We start from the raw sequence: 24,810 nt of genomic DNA, 5'->3' as shown, positions 1-24,810 counted from the left end.
AGGTGTAGTGCGGGTGTAGTAAGATGGCGCAGTCTGTACAGATGTAGTAGTGCGGGTGTAGTAAGATGACGCGGTCTGTACAGGTGTAGTGCGGGTGTAGTAAGATGGCGCGGTGTGTACAGATGTAGTGCGGGTGTAGTAAGATGACGCGGTCTGTACAGATGTAGTAGTGCGGGTGTAGTAAGATGGCGCGTTCTGTACAGATGTAGTGCGGGTGTAGTAAGATGGCGCGGTCTGTACAGATGTAGTAGTGCGGGTGTAGTAAGATGGCGCCTGCCGTGATGACGTAGCACGTAGAGCGTGTGACGCAGCAGGACTCAGCCGCAGTGATCGGAGCCTCCGCCATGTACCGGACTCCTGGACGCCGCGCTCTGTCCCCGGACTCTCCGGTCCTGTACCGGGACAGCCCCCGCTCTCCGGAGGAGCGCTCCTGGTCCCGAGGCCACTCCCCGGCCCGGAAGCCGCGCTCTCCCAGCAGGCGCAGCCGCTCACCTGACAGAAGAGGCCGCTCCCGGCTCCGCTCCCGCTCCAGACCTCGGGGAAACTCGCGCTCCAAGTCCTGGAGCCGTGCAGGCCGCTCCCGCTCCAGGCCCCGCCGCTCCCCGCCCTCCCCGCACCGGCGCCGCTCCCCGCCCTCCCCGCAACGGCGCCGGTCCCCGGATGATGAGTACCGCCGTGAGGTGAGAGCCCGCCCCCGCGGACAAACCACGCCCCCGCGGACAAACCACGCCCCTCGTGCCCTGTGGTCTGGGGGCTCTGCGGTCCTACACTCGGGGGTCCGGCCCTGCGGTCTGGGGGCTCTGCGGTCCTACACTCGGGGTCCGGCCCTGCGGTCTGGGGGCTCTGCGGTCCTACACTCGGGGGTCCGGCCCTGCGGTCTGGGGTCTCTGCGGTCCTACACTCGGGGGTCCGGCCCTGTGGTCTGGGGGCTCTGCGGTTCTACACTCGGGGTCCGGCCCTGCGGTCTGGGGGCTCTGCGGTCCTACACTCGGTCTCCGGCCCTGCGGTCTGGGGGCTCTGCGGTCCTACACTCGGGGTCCGGCCCTGCGGTCTGGGGGCTCTGCGGTCCTACACTCGGGGTCCGGCCCTGCGGTCTGGGGGCTCTGCGGTCCTACACTCGGGGGTCCGGCCCTGCGGTCTGGGGGCTCTGCGGTCCTACACTCGGGGTCCGGCCCTGCGGTCTGGGGGTCTCTGCGGTCCTACACTCGGGGGTCCGGCCCTGTGGTCTGGGGGCTCTGCGGTCCTACACTCGGGGGTCCGGCCCTGTGGTCTGGGGGCTCTGCGGTCCTACACTCGGGGTCCGGCCCTGTGGTCTGGGGGCTCTGCGGTCCTACACTCGGGGGTCCGGCCCTGTGGTCTGGGGGCTCTGCGGTCCTACACTTGGGGTCCGGCCCTGTGGTCTGGGGGCTCTGCGGTCCTACACTCGGGGGTCCGGCCCTGTGGTCTGGGGGCTCTGCGGTCCTACACTCGGGGTCCGGCCCTGCGGTCTGGGGGCTCTGCGGTCCTACACTCGGGGGTCCGGCCCTGCGGTCTGGGGGCTCTGCGGTCCTACACTCGGGGGTCCGGCCCTGCGGTCTGGGGGCTCTGCGGTCCTACACTCGGGGTCCGGCCCTGTGGTCTGGGGGCTCTGCGGTCCTACACTCGGGGTCTGGCCCTGCGGTCTGGGGGCTCTGCGGTCCTACACTCGGGGTCCGGCCCTGCGGTCTGGGGGCTCTGCGGTCCTACACTCGGGGTCTGGCCCTGCGGTCTGGGGTCTCTGCGGTCCTACACTCGGGGGTCCGGCCCTGCGGTCTGGGGGCTCTGCGGTCCTACACTCGGGGTCTGGCCCTGCGGTCTGGGGTCTCTGCGGTCCTACACTCGGGGTCCGGCCCTGCGGTCTGGGGGCTCTGCGGTCCTACACTCGGGGTCCGGCCCTGCGGTCTGGGGTCTCTGCGGTCCTACACTCGGGGGTCCGGCTCTGCGGTCTGGGGGCTCTGCGGTCCTACACTCGGGGTCCGGCCCTGCGGTCTGGGTTCTCTGCGGTCCTACACTCGGGGGTCCGGCCCTGCGGTCTGGGGGTCTCTGCGGTCCTACACTCGGGGTCCGGCCCTGCGGTCTGGGGTCTCTGCGGTCCTACACTCGGGGGTCCGGCCCTGCGGTCTGGGGGCTCTGCACTCCTACACTCGGGGGTACGGCCCTGCGGTCTGGGGGTCTCTGCGGTCCTACACTCGGGGTCCGGCCCTGCGGTCTGGGGGCTCTGCACTGCACTCCTACACTCGGGGGTCCGGCCCTGCGGTCTGGGGGTCTCTGCGGTCCTACACTCGGGGGTCCGGTCCTACACTCGGGGTCCGGCCCTGGGGGCTCTGCGGTCCTACACTCGGGGGTCCGGCCCTGCTGTCTGGGGGCTCTGCGGTCCTACACTCGGGGTCCGGCCCTGCGGTCCTACACTCGGGGTCCGGCCCTGCGGTCTGGGGGCTCTGCGGTCCTACACTCAGGGGGTCCGGCCCTGCGGTCTGGGGGTCTCTGCGGTCCTACACTCGGGGTCCGGCCCTGCGGTCTGGGGTCTCTGCAGTCCTACACTCTGGGTCCGGCCCTGTGGTCTGGGATCTCTGCGGTCCTACACTCGGGGTCCGGCCCTGCGGTCTGGGGGCTCTGCGGTCCTACACTCGGGGTCCGGCCCTGCGGTCTGGGGGCTCTGCGGTTCTACACTCGGGGTCCGGCCCTGCGGTCTGGGGGCTCTGCGGTCCTACACTCGGGGTCCGGCCCTGTGGTCTGGGATCTCTGCGGTCCTACACTCGGGGTCCGACCTTGCGTTCTGGGGTCTCTGCGGTCCTACACTCGGGGTCCGGCCCTGCGGTCTGGGGGCTCTGCGGTCCTACACTCGGGGTCCGGCCCTGCGGTCTGGGGGCTCTGCGGTCCTACACTCGGGGTCCGGCCCTGCGGTCTGGGGGCTCTGCGGTCCTACACTCGGGGTCCGGCCCTGCGGTCTGGGGGCTCTGCGGTCCTACACTCGGGGGTCCGGCCCTGCGGTCTGGGGTCTCTGCGGTCCTACACTCGGGGATCCGGCCCTGCGGTCTGGGGGCTCTGCGGTCCTACACTCGGGGTCCGGCCCTGCGGTCTGGGGGCTCTGCGGTCCTACACTCGGGGTCCGGCCCTGCGGTCTGGGGGCTCTGCGGTCCTACACTCGGGGTCCGGCCCTGCGGTCTGGGGGCTCTGCGGTCCTACACTCGGGGTCCGGCCCTGCGGTCTGGGGGCTCTGCGGTCCTACACTCGGGGATCCGGCCCTGCGGTCTGGGGGCTCTGCGGTCCTACACTCGGGGTCCGGCCCTGCGGTCTGGGGGCTCTGCGGTCCTACACTCGGGGTCCGGCCCTGCGGTCTGGGGGCTCTGCGGTCCTACACTCGTGGTCCGGCCCTGCGGTCTGGGGGTTCTGCGGTTCTACACTCGGGGTCCGGCCCTGCGGTCTGGGGGCTCTGCGGTCCTACACTCGGGGTCCGGCCCTGCGGTCTGGGATCTCTGCGGTCCTACACTCGGGGGTCCGGCCCTGCGGTCTGGGGGCTCTGCGGTCCTACACTCGGGGGTCCGGCCCTGCGGTCTGGGATCTCTGCGGTCCTACACTCGGGGGTCCGGCCCTGCGGTCTGGGGGCTCTGCGGTCCTACACTCGGGGGTCCGGCCCTGCGGTCTGGGATCTCTGCGGTCCTACACTCGGGGGTCCAGCCCTGCGGTCTGGGGGCTTTGCGGTCCTACACTCGGGGGTCCAGCCCTGCGGTCTGGGGGCTCTGCGGTCCTTCACTCGGGGTCCGGCCCTGCGGTCTGGGGGCTCTGCGGTCCTACACTCGGGGGTCCAGCCCTGCGGTCTGGGGGCTCTGCGGTCCTACACTCGGGGGTCCGGCCCTGCGGTCTGGGGGTTCTGCGGTCCTACACTCGGGGTCCGGCCCTGGGGTCTCTGCGGTCCTACACTCGGGGTCCGGCCCTGTGGTCTGGGGTCTCTGCGGTCCTACACTCGGGGTCCGGCCCTGGGGTCTCTGCGGTCCTACACTCGCGGGTCCGGCCCTGCGGTCTGGGGGTTCTGCGGTCCTACACTCGGGGGTCCGGCCCTGTGTTCTGGGGGTTCTGCGGTCCTACACTCGGGGTCCGGCCCTGCGGTCTGGGATCTCTGCGGTCCTACACTCGGGGGTCCGGCCCTGCGGTCTGAGGGCTCTGCGGTCCTGCACTCGGGGTCTGGCCCTGCTGTCTGGGGTCTCTGCTGTCCTACACTCGGGGTCCGGCCCTGCGGTCTGGGGTCTCTGCGGTCCTGCACTCGGGGTCCGGCCCTGCGGTCTGGGGGCTCTGCGGTCCTACAATCGGGGTCCGGCCCTGCGGTCTGGGGGCTCTGCACTGCACTCCTACACTCGGGGGTCCGGCCCTGCGGTCTGGAGGTCTCTGCGGTCCTACACTCGGGGGTCCGGTCCTACACTCGGGGTCCGGCCCTGGGGGCTCTGCGGTCCTACACTCGGGGGTCCGGCCCTGCTGTCTGGGGGCTCTGCGGTCCTACACTCGGGGTCCGGCCCTGCGGTCTGGGGTCTCTGCAGTCCTACACTCGGGGGTCCGGCCCTGCGGTCCTACACTCGGGGTCCGGCCCTGCGGTCTGGGGGCTCTGCGGTCCTACACTCGGGGGTCCGGCCCTGCGGTCTGGGGGTCTCTGCGGTCCTACACTCGGGGTCCGGCCCTGCGGTCTGGGGGCTCTGCGGTCCTACACTCGGGGGTCCGGCCCTGCGGTCTGGGGTCTGCGGTCCTACACTCGGGGGTCCGGCCCTGTGGTCTGGGATCTCTGCGGTCCTACACTCGGGGTCCGGCCCTGTGGTCTGGGATCTCTGCGGTCCTACACTCGGGGTCCGACCTTGCGTTCTGGGGTCTCTGCGGTCCTACACTCGGGGGTCCGGCCCTGCGGTCTGGGGGCTCTGCGGTCCTACACTCGGGGGTCCGGCCCTGTGGTCTGGGGGCTTTGCGGTCCTACACTCGGGGGTCCAGCCCTGCGGTCTGGGGGCTCTGCGGTCCTACACTCGGGGTCCGGCCCTGCGGTCTGGGGGCTCTGCGGTCCTACACTCGGGGGTCCAGCCCTGCGGTCTGGGGGCTCTGCGGTCCTACACTCGGGGGTCCGGCCCTGCGGTCTGGGGGTTCTGCGGTCCTACACTCGGGGTCCGGCCCTGGGGTCTCTGCGGTCCTACACTCGGGGTCCGGCCCTGTGGTCTGGGGTCTCTGCGGTCCTACACTCGGGGTCCGGCCCTGCGGTCTGGGGTCTCTGCGGTCCTACACTCGCGGGTCCGGCCCTGCGGTCTGGGGGTTCTGCGGTCCTACACTCGGGGGTCCGGCCCTGCGGTCTGGGGGCTCTGCGGTCCTACACTCGGGGGTCCGGCCCTGCGGTCTGGGGGCTCTGCGGTCCTACACTCGGGGTCCGGCCCTGCGGTCTGGGGTCTCTGCGGTCCTACACTCGGGGTCCGGCCCTGGGGGCTCTGCGGTCCTACACTCGGGGGTCCGGCCCTGCGGTCTGAGGGCTCTGCGGTCCTACACTCGGGGGTCCGGCCCTGCGGTCTGGGATCTCTGCGGTCCTACACTCGGGGTCCGGCCCTACGGTCTGGGGGGTTCTGCGGTCCTACACTCGGGGGTCCGGCCCTGCGGTCTGGGGGGGTTCTGCGGTCCTACACTCGGGGGTCCGGCCCTTCGGTCTGGGGGCTCTGTGGTCCTACACTCGGTGGTCCGGCCCTGCGGTCTGGGGGCTCTGCGGTCCTACACTCGGGGTCCGGCTCTGCGGTCCTACACTCGAGGTCCGGCCCTGCGGTCTGGGGGCTCTGCGGTCCTACACTTGGGGGTGCGTCCCTGCGGTCTGGGGGCTCTGCGGTCCTACACTCGGGGTCCGGCCCTGCGGTCTGGGATCTCTGCGGTCCTACACTCGGGGTCCGGCCCTGCGGTCTGGGTGGTTCTGCGGTCCTACACTCGGGGGTCCGGCCCTGCGGTCTGGGGTCTCTGCGGTCCTACACTCGGGGGTCCGGCCCTGCGGTCTGGGGGTTCTGCGGTCCTACACTCGGGGGTCCGGCCCTGCGGTCTGGGGGCTCTGCGGTCCTACACTCGGGGGTCCAGCCCTGCGGTCTGGGGGCTCTGCGGTCCTACACTCGGGGGTCTGGGGGCTCTGCGGTCCTACACTCGGGGGTCCGGCCCTGCGGTCTGGGGGCTCTGCGGTCCTACACTCGGGGTCCGGCCCTGCGGTCTGGGGTCTCTGCGGTCCTACACTCGGGGGTCCGGCCCTGCGGTCTGGGGGTTCTGCGGTCCTACACTCGGGGGTCCGGCCCTGCGGTCTGGGGGCTCTGCGGTCCTACACTCGGGGGTCCAGCCCTGCGGTCTGGGGGCTCTGCGGTCCTACACTCGGGGGTCTGGGGGCTCTGCGGTCCTACACTCGGGGGTCCGGCCCTGCGGTCTGGGGGCTCTGCGGTCCTACACTCGGGGTCCGGCCCTGCGGTCTGGGGTCTCTGCGGTCCTACACTCGGGGTCCGGCCCTGGGGGCTCTGCGGTCCTACACTCGGGGGTCCGGCCCTGCGGTCTGAGGGCTCTGCGGTCCTACACTCGGGGGTCCGGCCCTGCGGTCTGGGATCTCTGTGGTCCTACACTCGGGGTCCGGCACTACGGTCTGGGGGGTTCTGCGGTCCTACACTCGGGGGTCCGGCCCTGCGGTCTGGGATCTCTGCGGTCCTACACTCGGGGGTCCGGCCCTGCGGTCTGGGGGCTCTGCGGTCCTACACTCGGGGGTCCGGCCCTGCGGTCTGGGATTTCTGCGGTCCTACACTCGGGGGTCCGGGTCTGGGGGCTCTGCGGTCCTACACTCGGGGGTCCGGCCCTGCGGTCTGGGGGCTCTGCGGTCCTACACTCGGGGTCTGGCCCTGCGGTCTGGGGTCTCTGCGGTCCTACACTCGGGGGTCCGGCCCTGCGGTCTGGGGGCTCTGCGGTCCTACACTCGGGGTTCGGCCCTGCTGTCTGGGGGCTCTGCGGTCCTACACTCGGGGTCCGGCCCTGCGGTCTGGGGGCTCTGCGGTCCTACACTCGGGGTCCGGCCCTGCGGTCTGGGGGCTCTGCGGTCCTACACTCGGGGTCCGGCCCTGCGGTCTGGGATCTCTGCGGTCCTACACTCGGGGTCCGGCCTTGCGGTCTAGGGGCTCTGCGGTCCTACTCCCGGGGGTCCGGCTTCACTCGTACACTTGTTGGGGGGAAAGGGGGGACTCGGCTCTGCGCTCGTACACTTGTTGGGGGGGGAGGGGGGAACCGGCTCTGCTCCCGTACACTTGTTGGGGGGAGAGGGGGGACCCGGCTCTGCCGTCTCTTCCTTTTCTCTCCTGGAGATTACTTTGCTTTTTCTCTGATCGCCCATGACGGCACCACGGAGAGAGGGGATCCGCCCACCAAGGACTGGAAACCTACGGATAAAAAGGCGGTACCACTCTCCTGCATCAGTTGGTTTCCTGTCCTTGATGGGAGACCTACGGACTTACCAGTCGTCGTTGGAATTCCGGGGCCAACCAGTCCGATTCAGGCAGCTGGGGTCCCTCTGCCTCGGCTAGGGTGGTGACCCGAAGCGCCACCGCTGGGAGCCAGTGGGCCGACAGGGTGTGCGGGGGAGGTGACAAGGAGTTCGCGGTCACCTCCCCAGGTAAGATGCAGCAGCGGCAGCATCCAGGGGGGTCCCTCTGTGGTTGCGGGAGGTGCGGCGTGGCCCTCCCCTAGCACGCGTCAGCCTGCACACTGCACGCCATCGGGTATGCAGAGCCACGCAGTAGGGCTGCATAGGACCGGGGGTGCCGGTCAGCAGCGCCATATCTGCACTCCGGGCGGCCATCTTGTGAGTAGGGCGCATGCCCGGAGTTGCGCTGGTCTCGCGAGACGCTGGGCGCCGTCGGCTGAGCGCTACTGCGCAGGCGTCGCCGATAGGTCACTTGGGCGTTCCAAAGGCGCCGCAGAAGCGTCTGCGCAGGCGGCGCCAAAAGATAGGTTGCTTGGGCGTTCCAAAGGCGGCGCAGAAGCGTCTGCGCAGGCGGCGCCAAAAGATAGGTCGCTCTGGCGTTCCAAAGGCAGAAGCGTCTGCGCAGGCGCCGGCGTTCGGCGCTCCTCGCCGTCGGCTAAGCGCTACTGCGCAGGCGCCGGAAGGAAAGCGGCGGGAGCTTTAAAATGGGGGATTTACTTCCTCTCAGCGGCTCTGCAGTTTATCAGCAAGAGCCTTAGGAGACAGTATGGCAAGATATGGAAAAAGTTTCTGTCATCATCAGGTGCAAAAATAGGGAAAGAAATTCCCCTTAATTCCATATTAGAGTTCCTACAAAACGGGTTGGAGATGGGTTTAGCCACTAACACCCTAAAAGTTCACGTGGCAGCTTTGGGAGCCCTATTCAATTTTGATTTAGCCTCAAATAGGTGGGTCGCTATATTCATCAGGGCGGCAGGAAGATCAAGGCCTCTTCCAGTAAAAGTTGTTCCTCAATGGGACTAAAACTTGGTCCTTAAAGCCCTGACTAATTCTCCATTTGAGCCATTACACGAATCTACAATAAAAAATCTATCCCTCAAAACAGCTCTATTAGTCGCCCTCACTTCGGCCCGCAGGGTTAGCGATTTACAGGCTCTCTCAGCTAACCCTCCCTACACACAATTCCTAGAGGATAGGGTCATTTTAAAAACAGACCCAGCATATCTCCCAAAAGTGGCTTCAAAATTTCACAGGTCTCAAGAGATATCTCTCCCCTCCTTCTGTCCCAATCCTAAAAATAAGGAGGAACAAACATTACATACACTAGATGTAAGAAGATGTCTCTTACACTACCTAGAAGTCACTAGAGAGAGTAGGGAGGATTCCTCTCTGTTTGTGTGTTTCCAGGGTCCCCGGAAGGGGAAAAAAGCATCTAAAGCCACCATAGCAAGATGGATCACAGACGCCATCAGTCTATCATACTCAGCAAGTGGGATGTCCGTTCCCGGGGAGGTTAAGGCTCACTCAACAAGAGCAGTAGCGACTTCCTGGGCGGAGAAGGCCGGAGCTTCCATAGACCAGATATGTAGAGCTGCTACCTGGTCCTCACCATCCACATTCTATAGGCACTATAGATTGGACCTAATCTCCTCTTCAGACCTTACTTTCGGTAAAAGGGTTCTGGAGGCGGTGGTCCCTCCCTGAATGCACTATCTATGCAATTCTCTCCGTGGTGCAGTCATGGGCGATCAGAGAAAAATATAGTTCTTACCGATAACGGTATTTCTCTGAGCCCATGACGGTACCCGTACATTCCCTCCCTTCACTTTTGGGTGCGCACATCAAAATAGTGCCATAGTCTACTCATAGTGTTAATAGTCACGCGGTATCTAGTTATGATAAACAGTTAAAATTTAACAAATGTTTAGTAGTCTCCCATCGTTCTCTATGTAAAACAACTGATGCAGGAGAGTGGTACCGCCTTTTTATCCGTAGGTTTCCTGTCCTTGGTGGGCGGATCCCCTCTCTCCGTGGTGCCGTCATGGGCTCAGAGAAATACCGTTATCGGTAAGAACTATATTTTTCCTCCTCTTTGTTTTCAGCGTCATCGATCCCCCGGTCGTCGTTCCCCCAGTTTTGGCTCCAGTCCGGCCAGGGATCCCCGCACTTCTGGGCGTCGGACTCGGGACAGCCCACCGCAGCAGGACAGGTAGGTGTGAGACCCTTGGGTGTGTGAGGTGCGGACCATGCGGTTGGCGGCCATCACCGTGGGGGACATTGTACCGTTGCATGTCACATCCTCTCGCTGTACCTTGATCTGCTGGTTACAATGTTGTTTGTTCTTGGGAAAACCCCGTTAACCCTTTCCTCGGCGCGGCCAGTTTGCGTTTCCATGTTTTCCCTCCATAACATCCTGCTGTTTTCTGCCCTCGTAGACGTATCGGGCTCGTGTTCTCAGGACAAGTTGCGCTCCAGTGACACCGCTCATCTTACCGCACTGGAAAATACCAAGTGCTATTCTCACCGACTTATTTGTACGCCACATGGTGTGGTCAAATTACCTTTCAACACCGTTCTCATTGGTACGGTTGCGGCCCATTGTGACACCGTTCTCCGCGTCTGTACGGTTGCGGCACATTGTGACACCGTTCTCCGCGTCTGTATGGTTGCGGCACATTGTGACACCGTTCTCCTCGTCTGTACTGTTACGGCCCATTGTGACACCGTTCTCCTGGTCTGTACGGTTACGTCACATTGTGACACCGTTCTCCTCGTCTGTACTGTTACGGCACATTGTGACACCGTTCTCCTTGTCTGTACGGTTACGTCACATTGTGACACCGTTCTCCTCGTCTGTACTGTTACGGCACATTGTGACACCGTTCTCCTTGTCTGTACTGTTACGGCACATTGTGACACCGTTCTCCTCGTCTGTACTGTTACGGCCCATTGTGACACCGTTCTCCTGGTCTGTACGGTTGCGGCCCATTGTGACACCGTTGTCCTCGTCTGTACGGTTACGGCCCATTGTGACACCGTTCTCCTCGTCTGTACTGTTACGGCACATTGTGACACCGTTCTCCTCGTCTGTACTGTTACGGCCCATTGTGACACCGTTCTCCTTGTCTGTACGGTTGCGGCACATTGTGATGCCGTTTTCCTGGTCTCTGCGGTTATGGCACATTGTGACACCGTTCTACCTCTTTGTTGACGTCAGAGTCGACATGTGCATCCCGTCACATCCGGCGCAATTTTGTTGAAGACAGTCTGTGAATTCACATATATGGTGTCTTCAATAAAATGGTGTTGGAGATTGCGGCATGTGTCAACTATGGCGTCATTTTATTGAAGTAATGTACTACAACAGTGACTGGGAACCTGTTACAAAACTGAGTGCCCCCCCCCCCTTCAAATACAACAATCCAGCCCTATGGCAGACACTGCGTAACTTGAAGCTTGTGTGTGAGCAGGGTGTGGCTTTAAACTACATGTGACCAATCCTGCAAAGCCACCTGTTGTCCCTCCCTTCTCAGTCAGGAATTTCTTTTGTCTCCAGGGTCTGAGAAGGTAAATATCTCTGACCTCAGTGAATATAATTAACCAGCCCTTTAGTGATGTCACGAGGCTGGAGTTTATAAGTCTCTACACTTAACCCAGCCTTCAGTTTTTGCCTGAGGAGCTGTACGATGCACTGGGACGTCTGGGCTCTGCCTGCCAGCATGGTTTTGCCTGACATGATCTGAGAACATGTGAGTTTTACCTTTCTTCTTTATTCCATGTTATTTTATAATTGCTTGTACATATTTTTCAATTGTCTCTTTTGTATCATCCTTGTAATATTTTTTTTTATAAACACTGCCTTATCTTCGGAGTAAAATATCTAAATTACTAGTTTTGTTCTTCCTGCTCTAAAACGTACCCTAAGTCTCTGGAAGGGAATTACGCTACTGTTTTGGGTTCGCTTCGAACCTGTTTAATCGAAGCTGGTGGCAGCATTCCTTGTTCTGTGCCTTTGGGAGTAGTCGTAGCGACGGCTGCGTTGATAATTATTGTTCCTGCCCGAGTGAGAGTAGTTATATCACCTCGCTGCAGCGTGCCCAATAGCCAGTACATAGCAGGCAACCTGTCTGGCGACTAATTACCCTAGATGCAGTACCTAATCTGACCTGAGGGTAAGGGGGGCGCCAGAGAGCTGCAAGTTTTAAGTGGAACTGTAAGCGGGATATACATAAACCCCTGCAGTTCGTGGTATATTGAAGAGCAGTGGGATAACTAAAATAAGCCCCTGCTGTAAACTAAAAGGTCAATAGCCTTGTGTGTGTTTTCATCACAGTGTAGCAGTGGAGGGATAACTAAGATAAGCCCCCTGCACATGTGATAGCAGTCTGTTGGCCTAAAGTCACCCCGATCCGAGACGTAGGGGTGACAGTTACGGTGTGAATCGTGACACGGTGAGGGTAACACAATGTGTAATACTTTATTGTATCACGAAACAGGCAGATAACACACAGAACAGTCCCAGCAATACCCAAGATGGTGCACGTTACAGTCTCACCCTTCCTCTGGCTCGCCAGGATAATGGTAGATGTTACGTCAGAGCTCCCAGGGTCGCTACCCCATCTGTGATACGCACACAGAGAGGAGGGAACGACAAGCGTAGGATGATGACAGTCCATTCAGGTACAAGGCCAGGTGACCGGAGGGTTGCAACCTGGCTTCTCCACAAACGTATCTATGGGGCTCAGGCGAACAGTGAGTCTAAATCCTGACTACCCCAAACGTATCCATAGATTCGCGATGGTATTTTTCAAGCCGGGAATGAGGTCCCCTAATGCCCCTTTCACACATCAGGTTTTTGCCGTCAGGCACAATCCGGCGAATTTTGAAAAAAAACTGATTCGGCAAAAGCTGCTGCCAGATCCGTTTTTTTCTCCAGACTTGTATTAACGCCGGATGGCCTCACGCTTCATCTGTTTTTTTTGCCAGATCCGTCAAAAATTAGTTTTCCGGTGGCCGGAGAAAACGTACAGAGGAACGTTTTTTTCTGTCCAACGAAAAAACTCACAGCGACGGATCCGGCAAAAAACGGATGAAATGTGAGGTGAAATGATGGTCTCTCTCTGGAACAGGAAGTCCAAACTCTATCCCCAGGGGAAAAAACGGATCCAGTAGAAAAACTGATCCGTCGCATACATTTTTCACAATTTGCAACGGATCCTTTTTTGTCAAATTAGCTGGATTGTGCCTAAATTGACACTTGCGTTTTCTGCTGTCCGTCGTTGTGCAGCAAAATGACTTATCGACGGACGTCACGAAAATAGGGGAAACCGTGTGCGACGGATCCAGTGTAATGACTGATGCGTCGTACACAAATTCCGGGAATTAAAAGTCCGGGGACGAGAGAGAGACTGACTGACTGACTGACTTTTTCCGGATTTTAAAATTCTTCCGGGCATGCTCACAGGGGAAAAACAGGATCCGTCGCTGGATTCCAGTGTGTGACGATCAGCGACGGATCCTGCGTCCATAGGCTTCCATTATAGCCGTCGACGGACAGCACAGGATGCGTCGCTGACCGATTTTCCGACGTGCAGAAAATACGTTACTATGAACATTTTCTTCGCACGACGGACCGCTATTTTCCGACGGATCCAGTGCACAACGGATGGCCATCCGTCACAATCCGTCGCTAATACAAGTCTATGGGAAAATTTTTTTTGCAGGATCCTGCATTCACAAAAAGCGACGGATAAAAAAAAAAAACACAAGTGTGAAAGTAGCCTAATCCGGCATCCTGTAAAATGACAAATGTGTCACTCATGATGGAGCCATGATGTCTTGGTTGCTGTCCTGTAGAGAGTCTCTGTGCAGCTCAGGGGTATAATACTCCACAGCCTTGATCACTGCTGAGCATGTACATAAAGTGCAGCGCTGGGGTATAATACTCCACAGCCCTGGTCACTACTGAGCATGTGCATAAAGTGCATCTCTGGGGTATAATACTGCACAGCACCAATCACTACTGAGTATTATACCCCATAGCTGCTGTCACGATAGTGTAAAAATGTCATAATGTGAGATTAGTTCTAGAAAGTACCATGTCACAGACACACACACTGCAGTTTTGACCCCCCTTTCTCCCCCTCTGCATTCGCTCATACAACAAACAAAGCCCTATGGCAGACACTGTGCAACTTGATACCTATGTGTGGGCATTTTATGGTTTTTAAACCGCAGATGACCAATCCCGTAAAGCCACTCGTTCCCCCCTCCCCCTTCCCAAGGAATGTCTGAGGACTCAAAAAACAGAAATAGTAAAGAAAGAGTGCATGTCATTACTCAGCCCACTTAGTGATGTCACGACAAGAGGGCATATCTTTACCCCTGTGGAGTTGTGAGTGAGATAGTTGGTCCAGGAAGCGAGCTAACAGCTCGGCAAAGCTGTGCTCATGTATCTGGATATGTGGAAGCCTTTTCTCCTCCATAGCACACGGCCAGTCACAAGCTGAAATGATGTGAACGACCTGTAAGTGTTTTTTAATTTTAATCCCTTTTTATTTTTAATCTGTAATGTACACATGATTTTGTCTTTATAATATCTTTTATACTTTGTAAACACTGCCTACCTTTTTATGGAGTAAAATATATAATTTACTAGCTTGTCTCTACCTGCTCTATAAACGTACTGCCGCGTCCTCTGAAGTGAATTACACTACTGATTTGGGTTAGCTCCGGACCCATTAACCCTTGTGGAATCGGAGCTGGTGGCGGCATACTTTGTTCTGTGCGATTGGGAATCCTTGTAGCAACGACGGCATTGATAATTATTGTTCTCGCCCTTGTGGGAGTAGTTATATTGCCCTCACTGCAGCGTTCTGAATAGCCAGTACATAGCAGGCAGCCTTTCTGGCGACTAAATACCCTAGGTGCAGTACCTAATCTGACCGGAGGGTAAGGGGAACACCAGAGAGCTGCAAGTTCCAAACCGGAAGTGGGATACTGATAAATCCCCTTCAGAAGGGGCAACCAAACAACCCCAGTTCGTGACAAATTGGGGTGAGTAGTGGGGATGATAAAGGTATCCTCTGCGGGATCCCTGACATATTGATGGGATCTGTGACATGATGTTGGCAGCACAGTGTGAACAGTGAGAGCTGTACTTTATGCACATGCTCAGTGGTGACCAGGACTGTGCAGTATTATACCCTAGAGCTGCACTTTATGCACATGCTCAGTAGTGACCAGGGCTGTGCAGTATTATACCCCAGAGCTGCACTTTATGCACATGCTCAGTAGTGACCAGGACTGTGCAGTATTATACCCCACAGCTGCACTTTATGCACATGCTCAGTAGTGACCAGGGCTGTGGAATATTATACCCCAGAGCTGCACTTTATGCACATGCTCAGTAGTGACCAGGGCTTTGCAGTATTATACCCCAGAGCTGCACTTTATGCACATGCTCAGTAGTGACTGGTGCTGTGGAGTCGGGGAAATTGAGGAGTCGGACGTTCGGCTTACTGACTCTACAGCCCTGGAAGCCACTATTGCATCTTATGTCCAGCTCAATGTATAACATTGGGTGAACCGTCCTCATTATGGGGTTAAATTGATGTACAGCCGCCATTGTTAAAGGGGCTCTGTATGGGGAGGTGAGCTGCTCCGATGAGGTGACGGCTGCTGATGTTGCTGCGTCCTGTCAGGTATGTGTGGAGGGGATGTGATCACAGCCGCTCGCCTCTGATAGGCACAAGACCTCCGTGCTACATGATGGGTACCAGACCTCCCCGTAACCTAGAACTGCTCAGGCCTCCCAACATTCACTGCTTCGGGTGCTGCAGGTTTCTGCTCTTTCCATGTTCCTGCAGCACATCATCATATTTACACATACTGTTATATCAGCGATTAATGAGCAGCTTGCTGACTGTTTCCACCCAGTGGCAGGAGATCGCACACTGTAAAATGAAGGTTGCCCAGAAATTCCCCTGATGGGGGGAGATTGAGTTCAGAGCTGCAGGCAATGGCTGGTACCTGGGAACAGTAGCTGGTATTCCCTGGTGCGCCACAGTGAGAGCTTCCCGCCTGCAGACATGGTGTGCTTGTTGTTCCAGGTACGGTGATGTGAAGCTATTGGGCAATGATTCCTCCTTACGTAGCTGCTCTGGGGACTTGCACGCTTCATCTCTGCCCATGCCCAAGAAGTCCATCCTGAAGAAACGTCCAGATGTGGAGCCCTCCAGCTCTGACAAGTCTCCCCAGGTACGGGTACCACTACTTCTGTGTCCTCCCAAGGGCCTGGTTGAGGGTGGGGGCTCTGAGGATCAATGGTAGCCATTTATAATACTGACCCTATGTTCCCTCTGGCCTCATAATGTGGAGTCTGCGCACACTTTTTGTTTTCTGGCCTGAGGTTGTGGGGCCCCTTACTATGGTCTCTCCATAACGTCTTTGTCCTCCAGGGATAAGGATGTATGGCTCCATTCTGCAGACTCTTCACTCACTTCTGTCCTCTGGGGTGACATGGTGGGGGCTCCCATACTGCTGACATTTGGTACATTTCTTTGTCCTCTTGCCTGAGGTTATGAGGCCCCTGTACATCGGGTTCTCCACTAACATCTTTGTCCTCCGGGGTTAGGATGTATGGCTCCATTCTACGGCTCTTCACTCACTTCTCCGAGGTCCTCGGGGATGAGGTGGTGGGGTCCTGCACTGTTCACTCTGCTAATTTGATATTTCCATATTTTTCCAGGCTGACATGCTCTTGAGCAGTAAAGATGGGAGAAGTGTGAGCTCTGTGGGGGCAGGGAAGAGCACAGAGAAGAGTAACCTGACCACAGAAAGCCCCCTCTCTATGGTGGTAAAGATGGATCCCCTCACACCCAGCACCTCCAACTCTTCTGCTTTATCAGCTGCAGCACAGAGACTGGAGGCTCCTCTTCCACAAGGCAGTAACCCGCTTTTTTCGTTAGCGCCAGCAAACTGGACACTAAGCAGCAGCGCAGATTTTGTGGTGCAACGAAATGTCACAAGTAAAGCCCCTCCACACTCATCCACTACAGGAAACCTTTCTACCAAGAGCTCCTCTAAATCTCAGACTGCTCCATTCAGCGGTGGGAACAACTTCCCTAAGAAGAAGGCGGCTGATGTGGCAGGCAGCTTCTTGTTGCCTCATGACCAGGATTACAAATCGTCTTCTCTCCTAAGTAAAGCTTCAGATATCAGGAAGTGCAGATCCACCGAAATTGATGATGAGGAGCGCTTCCTTTATGGAGACGAGGAGGAGAAGATGGCAGAGCAGACAAAAGCTCAGTCTGACCAAACAGTCTCCACTTCGCCAGTCAAGAGCTCCGAGAGCAAGCAAGAGTTTGAGAAGATCCAAGACCTGCTGAAGACCATTGGCCTGGATATTGGTGTTACTGAAATCGGGAAACTTTCCGTCAGAACGCAAGAGCGGCTTCATGGGAAGAAAGTGGCACCTAAGATAACGCAGCCTACAGCTGAGCAGCCACAGAGCGGGCCCATGGTCAACTCTGCTGAGCTCAAGGCTAAAATGTCTGAACCCAAAGAACCTGAACCCCAAGTTAAAGCAGAAAGGAAAGAAGAACCTGCAATGAAGACTGAGCCAGTTGTAAAACCAGTCCCTAAAGAGCCACCACCCCCAGTGACGCTACCGAGCCCGGCCCCCATTCCTAAAGAGAAGCCTCAGCTTATTTTGAAGAATCCATTACCCAAAGAGACATTTGCGGCATCGAAAGTAGAGGTCCCTGTTCAACTGCCCATCCCCTGCTCTGTATCCGAACCCATGCTTTCTCCAATAAGTCCCTCACAAATCCCGGTCTACCCTCCATACCCACATTCCCCAATGGTCCCTGGATATAGCATGCCACCTAGCTACAATCCCTATACTCCCTATATGTCGTATCCCACATCCAGCTGGACTATGTACTCGCCAGTGCCCCCCCAACCACCTCCAGCACACATTCCACCACCACTGCTGCCTCCTATAAGTGTCCCTGTCAGTGCACCCGCCCCAGTGTACAACCCCCGCAGCAACCTGCGCGTCATTGAAACCACTGAAGATCTTACTAATGCTAAAGCCGCTGTCAAAACAGATGCCAAACCCACAACTTCATTAGCTACACTGCTGGCAGAACGACAAGCCGACCGCAAAAATAAGGAAGCTGAGAAAATTAAAGTAAGTCTGCCCGCATCCCTGGGGCGTGCAGCCGCGTAAGGACTGCAGTGTTCATCCTTCACCTTGCATTTTCTTAGCTCTTGGGGTCGTAGCTCCTGTCATCCAGCAGAGTTTTGTGAGAAACCTTCAGCGTGTGCAGTCTTTTCATTTAATATCCCATAGTGGTGTAGGCACCTCAGTGCGACTTTCCTCTTATAGAGACCCAGAAATGGATGAATAAGAGAGGAAGCTCATGGACCAACATGCAGACTTAGACTTGTGGCCTTTCTGTTGTACGAAAGTGAGCGGGTCAATGTCAACCAGACGTGTTATCCTTGTGCTGTACAATGGCGAGTGGGTCAATTCCCATCAGACCTGTAACCACTGTGCTGTACGATAGCGGGTCAGTGCCAAACAGACATGTGACCTCTAAGTTGTTCTATAGAGCGCGGATCCGTGCCTAACAGATCTGTGAGCCCTTTGCCGTGTACGATAGTGAGCTGATAGGTGCTGAGCGGACCTGTGACCAGTGTGCAGTGTACGATAGTGAGCGGATCAGTGCCGAGCAGACCTGTGACCACGGTGTGATGTACGATAGTGAGCGGGTCAGTGCCGAGCAGACCTGTGACCACGGTGTAATACACGATAGTGAGCGGATCAGTGCCGAGCAGACCTGTGACTATGGTGTGATGTACGATAGTGAGCGGGTCAGTGCCGAGCAGACCTGTGACCATGGTGTGATGTACGATAGTGAGCGGGTCAGTGCCGAGCAGACCTGTGACCACGGTGTGATGTACGATAGTGAGCGGGTCAGTGCCGAGCAGACCTGTGACCGTGGTGTGATGTACGATAGCGAGTGGATCTGTGACGAGCAGACCTGTGACCATGGTATGATGTACAATAGTAAGCGGGTCAGTGCCGAGCAGACCTGTGACCACGGTGTGATGTACGATAGTGAGTGGGTCAGTGCTGAGCAGACCTGTGACCATGGTGTGACGTTCGATAGCGAGCGTGCCAGTGACGAGCAGACCTGTGACCACGGTGTGATGTACGATAGTGAGTGTTCTCAATTATTGACCTGTATGAATACGCTATTGAACAAGCCAAGAGCTAATAGTTGCCAGTGAATTACATCGCCCCTTGTATGAAGGATGTGCTACTGAAAACATAATGCTATTGGGGACAACCATCAAACAATCTTTCTGTCGCCATACGTTATCGGCCGATGTGAACAGGTGCCTAAACGGAGCCCTCATTAAAATGTACATGGTCGATCAGCTCTTTTTATGGGCAAACATCTACAGTAAGGTGTTGTTACTGACTAGTCAGGCAGTGCGTGTGCTGTTCCAGGTAAGTGTAATCAGGGAGTTCCCATGTTTTGGGGGGCGGCTGTATTGCATTGTATAGATGCTGCTTACAACCCTAAGAAAAAGAGCCTTTCATTTATAGAAGGTCTTGGAGGAGCTGGGCTCTGTGAGGAAGGAGCACAAGGCCAAGAGCGAGAGCTTAAAAACCATCAGCACCAAGGTGGAGCAGCTGCGCATCCAGCAGGGTGAGTTATATGGGGGCATCCACGGAACTGCGAACAGGCTTAATCCATGGCTGCGGATGACCCTCCCTCATTGTCCCAGGTATACTCCTACGGAAGAAGCAGCGGGAGAAGGACGGGCACAAGGATCCACTGCTGGAAGAACTGAATAATGTATTGGAGACTGCCCAGAAGCAGATAAACTCCCTCTCTGAGGAGATCAACACAATAAAACAGAAGCATCTGCAGCTCACTAAGGTGGCGGAGATCCTGGCCATCAGCCCCACGGATCTGGCTGATAAGAGCGACCTTAAGAAAGAGAATGGAAGCTCAGGTTGTCCTGCGCTGACCAAGGTGAGCACCAGGTCTACTCTGCAGCTGCATACAAGTATCAGTCTGTTAACCTGTCATGAATTGTAAAATCTGATCCACATTATCAAGGGCTTATTGACTCCATTGCTGTTGTGAACGATGTTACCTGAGCTGTGCTCCACTCATTTGTCTGCTCCGTACACCTGCCATTTTTATTCTTAGACCTTTCTTGTTTCTTATTCAGGACTCTGATAATGAATCGAGAACCAGTAAGTCAGCAAATGATCTGAAGTCTAGAAGCAACCCAGTGTCTGATGCGAATGCCAAGAGCAGCTCTGCATGTGGAGCTGACACAAAGGTGTTGGGGGCCACCCAGCTGTCCAATGTCACTGAGAAGTCAGAAGTCCAGTGTAAAGGCAGACCACCCAAGCCGAGCCCTGAGCATTTCCCAGAGCCCCACTCACCTCGCATATCAAAATCAAGAGACAAGTCACAGTCAAAAAGCCCACGACCCACAACACCATCATCCAACACACCCGCAAATGCTGAGAATCCTCTGCCTTTTGAGATATCTAAACTCTTTAAGTATTATGACCCTGGCTCACATTGGTGTGAGGACTGTAATGAAATCTGCTTGACGCTGCTCGAATTCTTGCTGCACTTCCACGATGAGAAGCACAAACAGGTGAGCGACCGAGCTGTGGTTTGTGCCATGAGTGGGTGATGGCTGCATCTGTTGTGACTGGCTATGGCAGGACTTGGTGACCTGTTGAATCCATAGATCCGCTCCAGTTCTATTTTCACATATTTCTGTTATATTTTTCATATTGTACAGAGTTTAAAAGAGGTGAGGCGACCATGGGTGAAAAAGAAACCTCAAGAACTGAGCTTTACAAAGAAACAGAGATTAATTGTTCCCCTGAAAGGTAAAGATGTTTCCTTCACATTGACTGTGGGTGGATGGGGCTTGTACAATTCCTTATGCGATTGGTGTCGCACGTTGCAGGTGCAGAATTCCTACTCCCTGTTAATGGCCACTACTGTGAACTATGTGAGGAGACGTTCCCGGATCACATTGCTGCCCAGGATCATTTGAGAACATATGCCCACAATCATAAGTACAAGGTTTGTCTCATTCATGTCAATCTTAAAACCAGTATCTGTTCTGGTAATTCTTAAAGGATCGGTTTTGGATGTCTGGTGAGGAGTGTTCTTAGACAATCTTTATGCTTGTAATCTTAGAATCTCTGGACATTAATTGATTAATATTCCTTTACAGAAATACATTGAGGTGCACATCAATTATGAAGTGGTACGTCAGAAGAAGAAGGCGAGCTTGACTGCTGCTCAAGAAATGGATCAGAGAATGGCAGAGCACAAACGTAAGATTGCAGAGCAGAAATTCGAAGTCCAAGCCTGTAGCAAATCTAAGAAGCCAAAGAAAGAAGCTGCGCCTATCAAACCGAAGGAAGAGGAGCCTAAAACTCATGGTTTAAAGCAAAATGCTCTGGGTAAGCCCAATACCCTGCCTGGAAATGCCTCTACTCCTTCCCATTCGACTGCCTCCACAACCATCACCTCTACTACTTCCATGACCTCAACATCTGCGTCACCTCCATCTACTTCCACAACCCAACCAAAAGTTCGACCCAACCTGCCAAGTCTACTGAGTATCCGTTTACCGACCCCTCATGTAACAATGAGTAAACCTGCGCCACTATTTACTTTCCTGTCTTTAAAGTCCTCAAATGCAACAACAAAATCTATCCCAATAGTGGCAAACAAACCCACAGGTGTCTTCCCTGAGAACTTGGTCTCCAAAGCTTTTAGAGGAGAAATGGTTATATGTAAAGAGAGTGCACAGCCAGAATCCAAGGATAAAACTCCAAATATGGAGCCCAAGAAGACAGATGGACAAAGCATGAAACCTGTAAAGGTGACAAAAGGACAAGGCATGTTCAATGTCCTCGTTAATAAAAATGAGACTGTAGAAAGGCAAGAGGTAAAGCATGAAAAGGAAAGTTCAGTCCCTAAGTTACCTTCAAGTTGGATTTCTCAGAAATCCGATTCTGTCCCCGCAACCACTTCACATGCAAACATCTTTGGTCCTAACAAACCAGCAGCGAGCACAGGACCTGCAAAGGTTCAGCACACTTCAAACACCAAGTCTCCTGTTACAAATCTAGCTCCATCTCCAATTAGCAGCACATTTGCTAATTCATCATTAAACAATTCAACCAGTGGTTTATCGAACAATGCGAAAATAGGAAACAATATCATCAATCCCACTAACCCACAGACTGAAAAAGCTGGACCTACTCTTCTGATTCCACCTTCTGGAAATGTTACATCTAGTTTGGGTACTAAACACAACCCTGCCAACCCCAGCGCATTGCAGCAAGAACTTGACTCGTATTATAAGATGATCGCATCTGAGGATGATCCTGAAGACTTAACCACGTCTGAAGACCAAGACTTGGAAGTTGCCCCTCAGCCCACAAATGTAATTAGAACTTTCCTCCAGACAAAATTGGAAAGTCCACCTGAAAATAAAGTAAAATTAGAAAGGGTACATGATCTTGTGAAACCACCAATCAGACCAGTTTTATCGGTAGTTTCTGATGAAGAAGTTGTTGAGTCTGACATGGCATGTGAAGTTCCTGATGCCGTTTTGAGTTCTGTTTCCCAGACATCTGGCTGGAACCTCATGCACTCCAATTATGCATCAAGTAACAGCAATCAGCCATTCAGTTTGGCATCTGGAAAAGTTTCAATGAACAAAGACCCACATGTGAACACAGTGGCTGCATCGGAAAACTCCATGGAAGATATGTCTGTATATGTTACGTGTGATTCTGATTAACTCCTCTTAAATAGAACATGCACTGACCATCAGACCTAATCTGAGTGAACTTTATCTGTAAGGCTATGTGCACATGTTGCATTTATTTCTTGTTTTTTCGCTGTGAAAACGCTTAAAAACCGCTTACAAAACGCGAACAAAAACACAGCATGTTCATTAATTTTGCGGAATTTCTGCGATTTTTGCCGCTATATAATTGTATTGGGACGCTCTGGAAAAAAAAAACGCGAAAAAAGCTAGTGGATTTCCTGCGAAAGGAGTCCAGTTTTGATCAGCAAAATTCTGCATTGTGGGCACGTAGCCTTAAAGTAGTAAAGGATTTGGGTCGGGATAGCACAGCTTCCTCTAGGGCAGTGTTCTCCAAGTCCGGTCCTCAAGAGCCACCAACAGGTCATGTTTTCAGGATTTCCTTAGTATTGCACAGGTGAAAATTGCATCACCTAGACAGGCAAGCATTCAATCACCTGTGCAATACTAAGGAAATCCTGAAAGCATGACCTGTTGGTGGCTCTCGAGGACTGGAGTTGGGGAACACTGCTCTAGGGCCTAGGTTTGTTCATTGTGAAGTTCTCTGAGGGTCAGTAGTGAGGAGTCGTGTACAGTGAGCAGTATATCTCTTTTCTGACTCGTCAGTTACTTGAATTGTTCACATCTATTGGGAGCCTGATACCAGTCCTCAGTGGCTCTGCAGATGTCCCCCTGGATGTAATGTGATTAGTGTTGAGCGATACCGTCCGATACTTGAAAGTATCGGTATCGGATAGTATCGGCTGATACCCGAAAAATATCGGATATCGACGATACCGATATCCGATACCAATACAAGTCAATGGGACATCAAGTATCGGAATGTATCCTGATGGTTCCCAGGGTCTGAAGGAGAGGAAACTCTCCTTCAGGCCCTGGGATCCATAGTGAGGTGTAAAATAAAGAATTAAAATAAAAAATATTGATATGCTCACCTCTCCGGCGGCCCCTGGACATCACGCTGGTAACCGGCCGGCTTCTTTGTTTAAAATGAGCGCGTTTAGGACCTGCGAATGACGTCGCGGCTTCTGATTGGTCGCGTGCCGCTCATGTGACCGCCACGCGACCAATCAGAAGCTGTGACGTCATTCGCAGGTCCTTAATTCCTAGAATTAGGAGTTTAGTGAATGAGAATGACGTCGCGGCTTCTGATTGGTCGCGTGGCGGTCACATGAGCGGCACGCGACCAATCAGAAGCCGCGACGTCATTTGCAGGTCCTAAACGCGCTCATTTTAAACAAAGAAGCCGGCCGGTTACCAGCGTGATGTCCAGGGGCCGCCGGAGAGGTGAGCATATCAATATTTTTTATTTTAATTCTTTATTTTACACATCCCTATTGATCCGATACCACAAAAGTATCGGATCTCGGTATCGGAATGCTCTACACTAAATGTGTTCATTTCAGGTCTGATACTCAGAAGATATGGTGACACAGAATTGACCTTGCTCGTTAAGCAAACTTGGCCTCTGATATGAATCCACATCTTGGCTTTACTGTTGTAAATTTTTTCTGTTGTATTTTTACGTTGACATTCCAGTTTTTCACATGTGAGGTTTGCATCCAGAGTGGGCGACAGCACAATGTTGTATTAATGTAATTACATCTGTTTTTTTGTTGCATGATTAATTCTGTAATGATTTTAATCTTGATGCTTTTTGCAATCAACTTCCATCAACGTCTTCCCCAAGGACTGCGAAGGTTGAGCCTGGAGAAACGCGTCTGGGTAAGAGATGTTTGTACATATTGATCCTGCTTTTGGGTTGTTGCCCGCTGTTGTTTTTTTTTTCTGTTTGTTATATAATATATGAAGACGACCTAAAGGTGAAGGTCACAGAAATGTCCCAGGAGGTGTATTCCAGGTCTCTGATGTAGATTCTGAACAATTCAATAAAAGTCTGTACCTCCATTCATGTTTTTCTTTTTCTTGTGATTTATATGTACCTTGCAGGATGTTTGACTTCTTGTGATTACTTCTGTCTGAGATTCAGTGTGTCAGGCATTGTCTTTGCTGTAGAGAACTTCTGGCCATCATGTCTGGAGATTTTCTACATCCCAGTAGACAGGGTTGCTATATGTTGCCCTCTAAATATCTGCAGCCTCTTGGCTTTGGGAATGTGCAAATGGTGGCGTAGCAAGCATCAGTCCTGTCTAGAAATAGGAGTCTTCAGGGGAAGGTGAGGGAAGACTTGGTGTTCCTCAGCAGCTTTACAGCTCTGAAGTTATGAAAGTAATTGACGAAAACTGATGGGGTTTTGTAATTCTGCTCCATTCATCAGTATCTGACTTGTGCAGAAACCCTCAGTCACAAAGTATACAGGTCCTTCTCAAAAAATTAGCATATAGTGTTAAATTTCATTATTTACCATAATGTAATGATTACAATTAAACTTTCATATATTATAGATTCATTATCCACCAACTGAAATTTGTCAGGTCTTT

The 24,810-nt window shown here is 54.8% G+C and overlaps 1 protein-coding gene across 1 annotated transcript; it reads left to right on the top strand.

Moving 5' to 3' along the window:
• Positions 1-314: 314 nt before the first annotated feature.
• On the top strand, positions 315-24,277 carry LOC138681026 (zinc finger protein 318-like). The gene is made up of 11 exons (XM_069768224.1): positions 315-680; positions 9,568-9,674; positions 15,577-15,724; positions 16,215-17,660; positions 19,089-19,191; positions 19,271-19,521; positions 19,724-20,164; positions 20,315-20,405; positions 20,486-20,604; positions 20,759-23,261; positions 23,657-24,277. Exons 1-10 carry the CDS (start codon positions 345-347, stop codon positions 22,340-22,342), a joined length of 4,626 nt encoding a protein of 1,541 aa, XP_069624325.1. The 5' UTR covers positions 315-344; the 3' UTR covers positions 22,343-23,261; positions 23,657-24,277.
• The last annotated feature ends 533 nt before the right edge of the window (positions 24,278-24,810 follow it).

This window comes from Ranitomeya imitator, chromosome 5, assembly GCF_032444005.1.
Source record: "Ranitomeya imitator isolate aRanImi1 chromosome 5, aRanImi1.pri, whole genome shotgun sequence".
NCBI classification, from domain to species: domain Eukaryota; kingdom Metazoa; phylum Chordata; class Amphibia; order Anura; family Dendrobatidae; genus Ranitomeya; species Ranitomeya imitator.
This window is presented reverse-complemented; position numbering and strand designations above follow the sequence as displayed.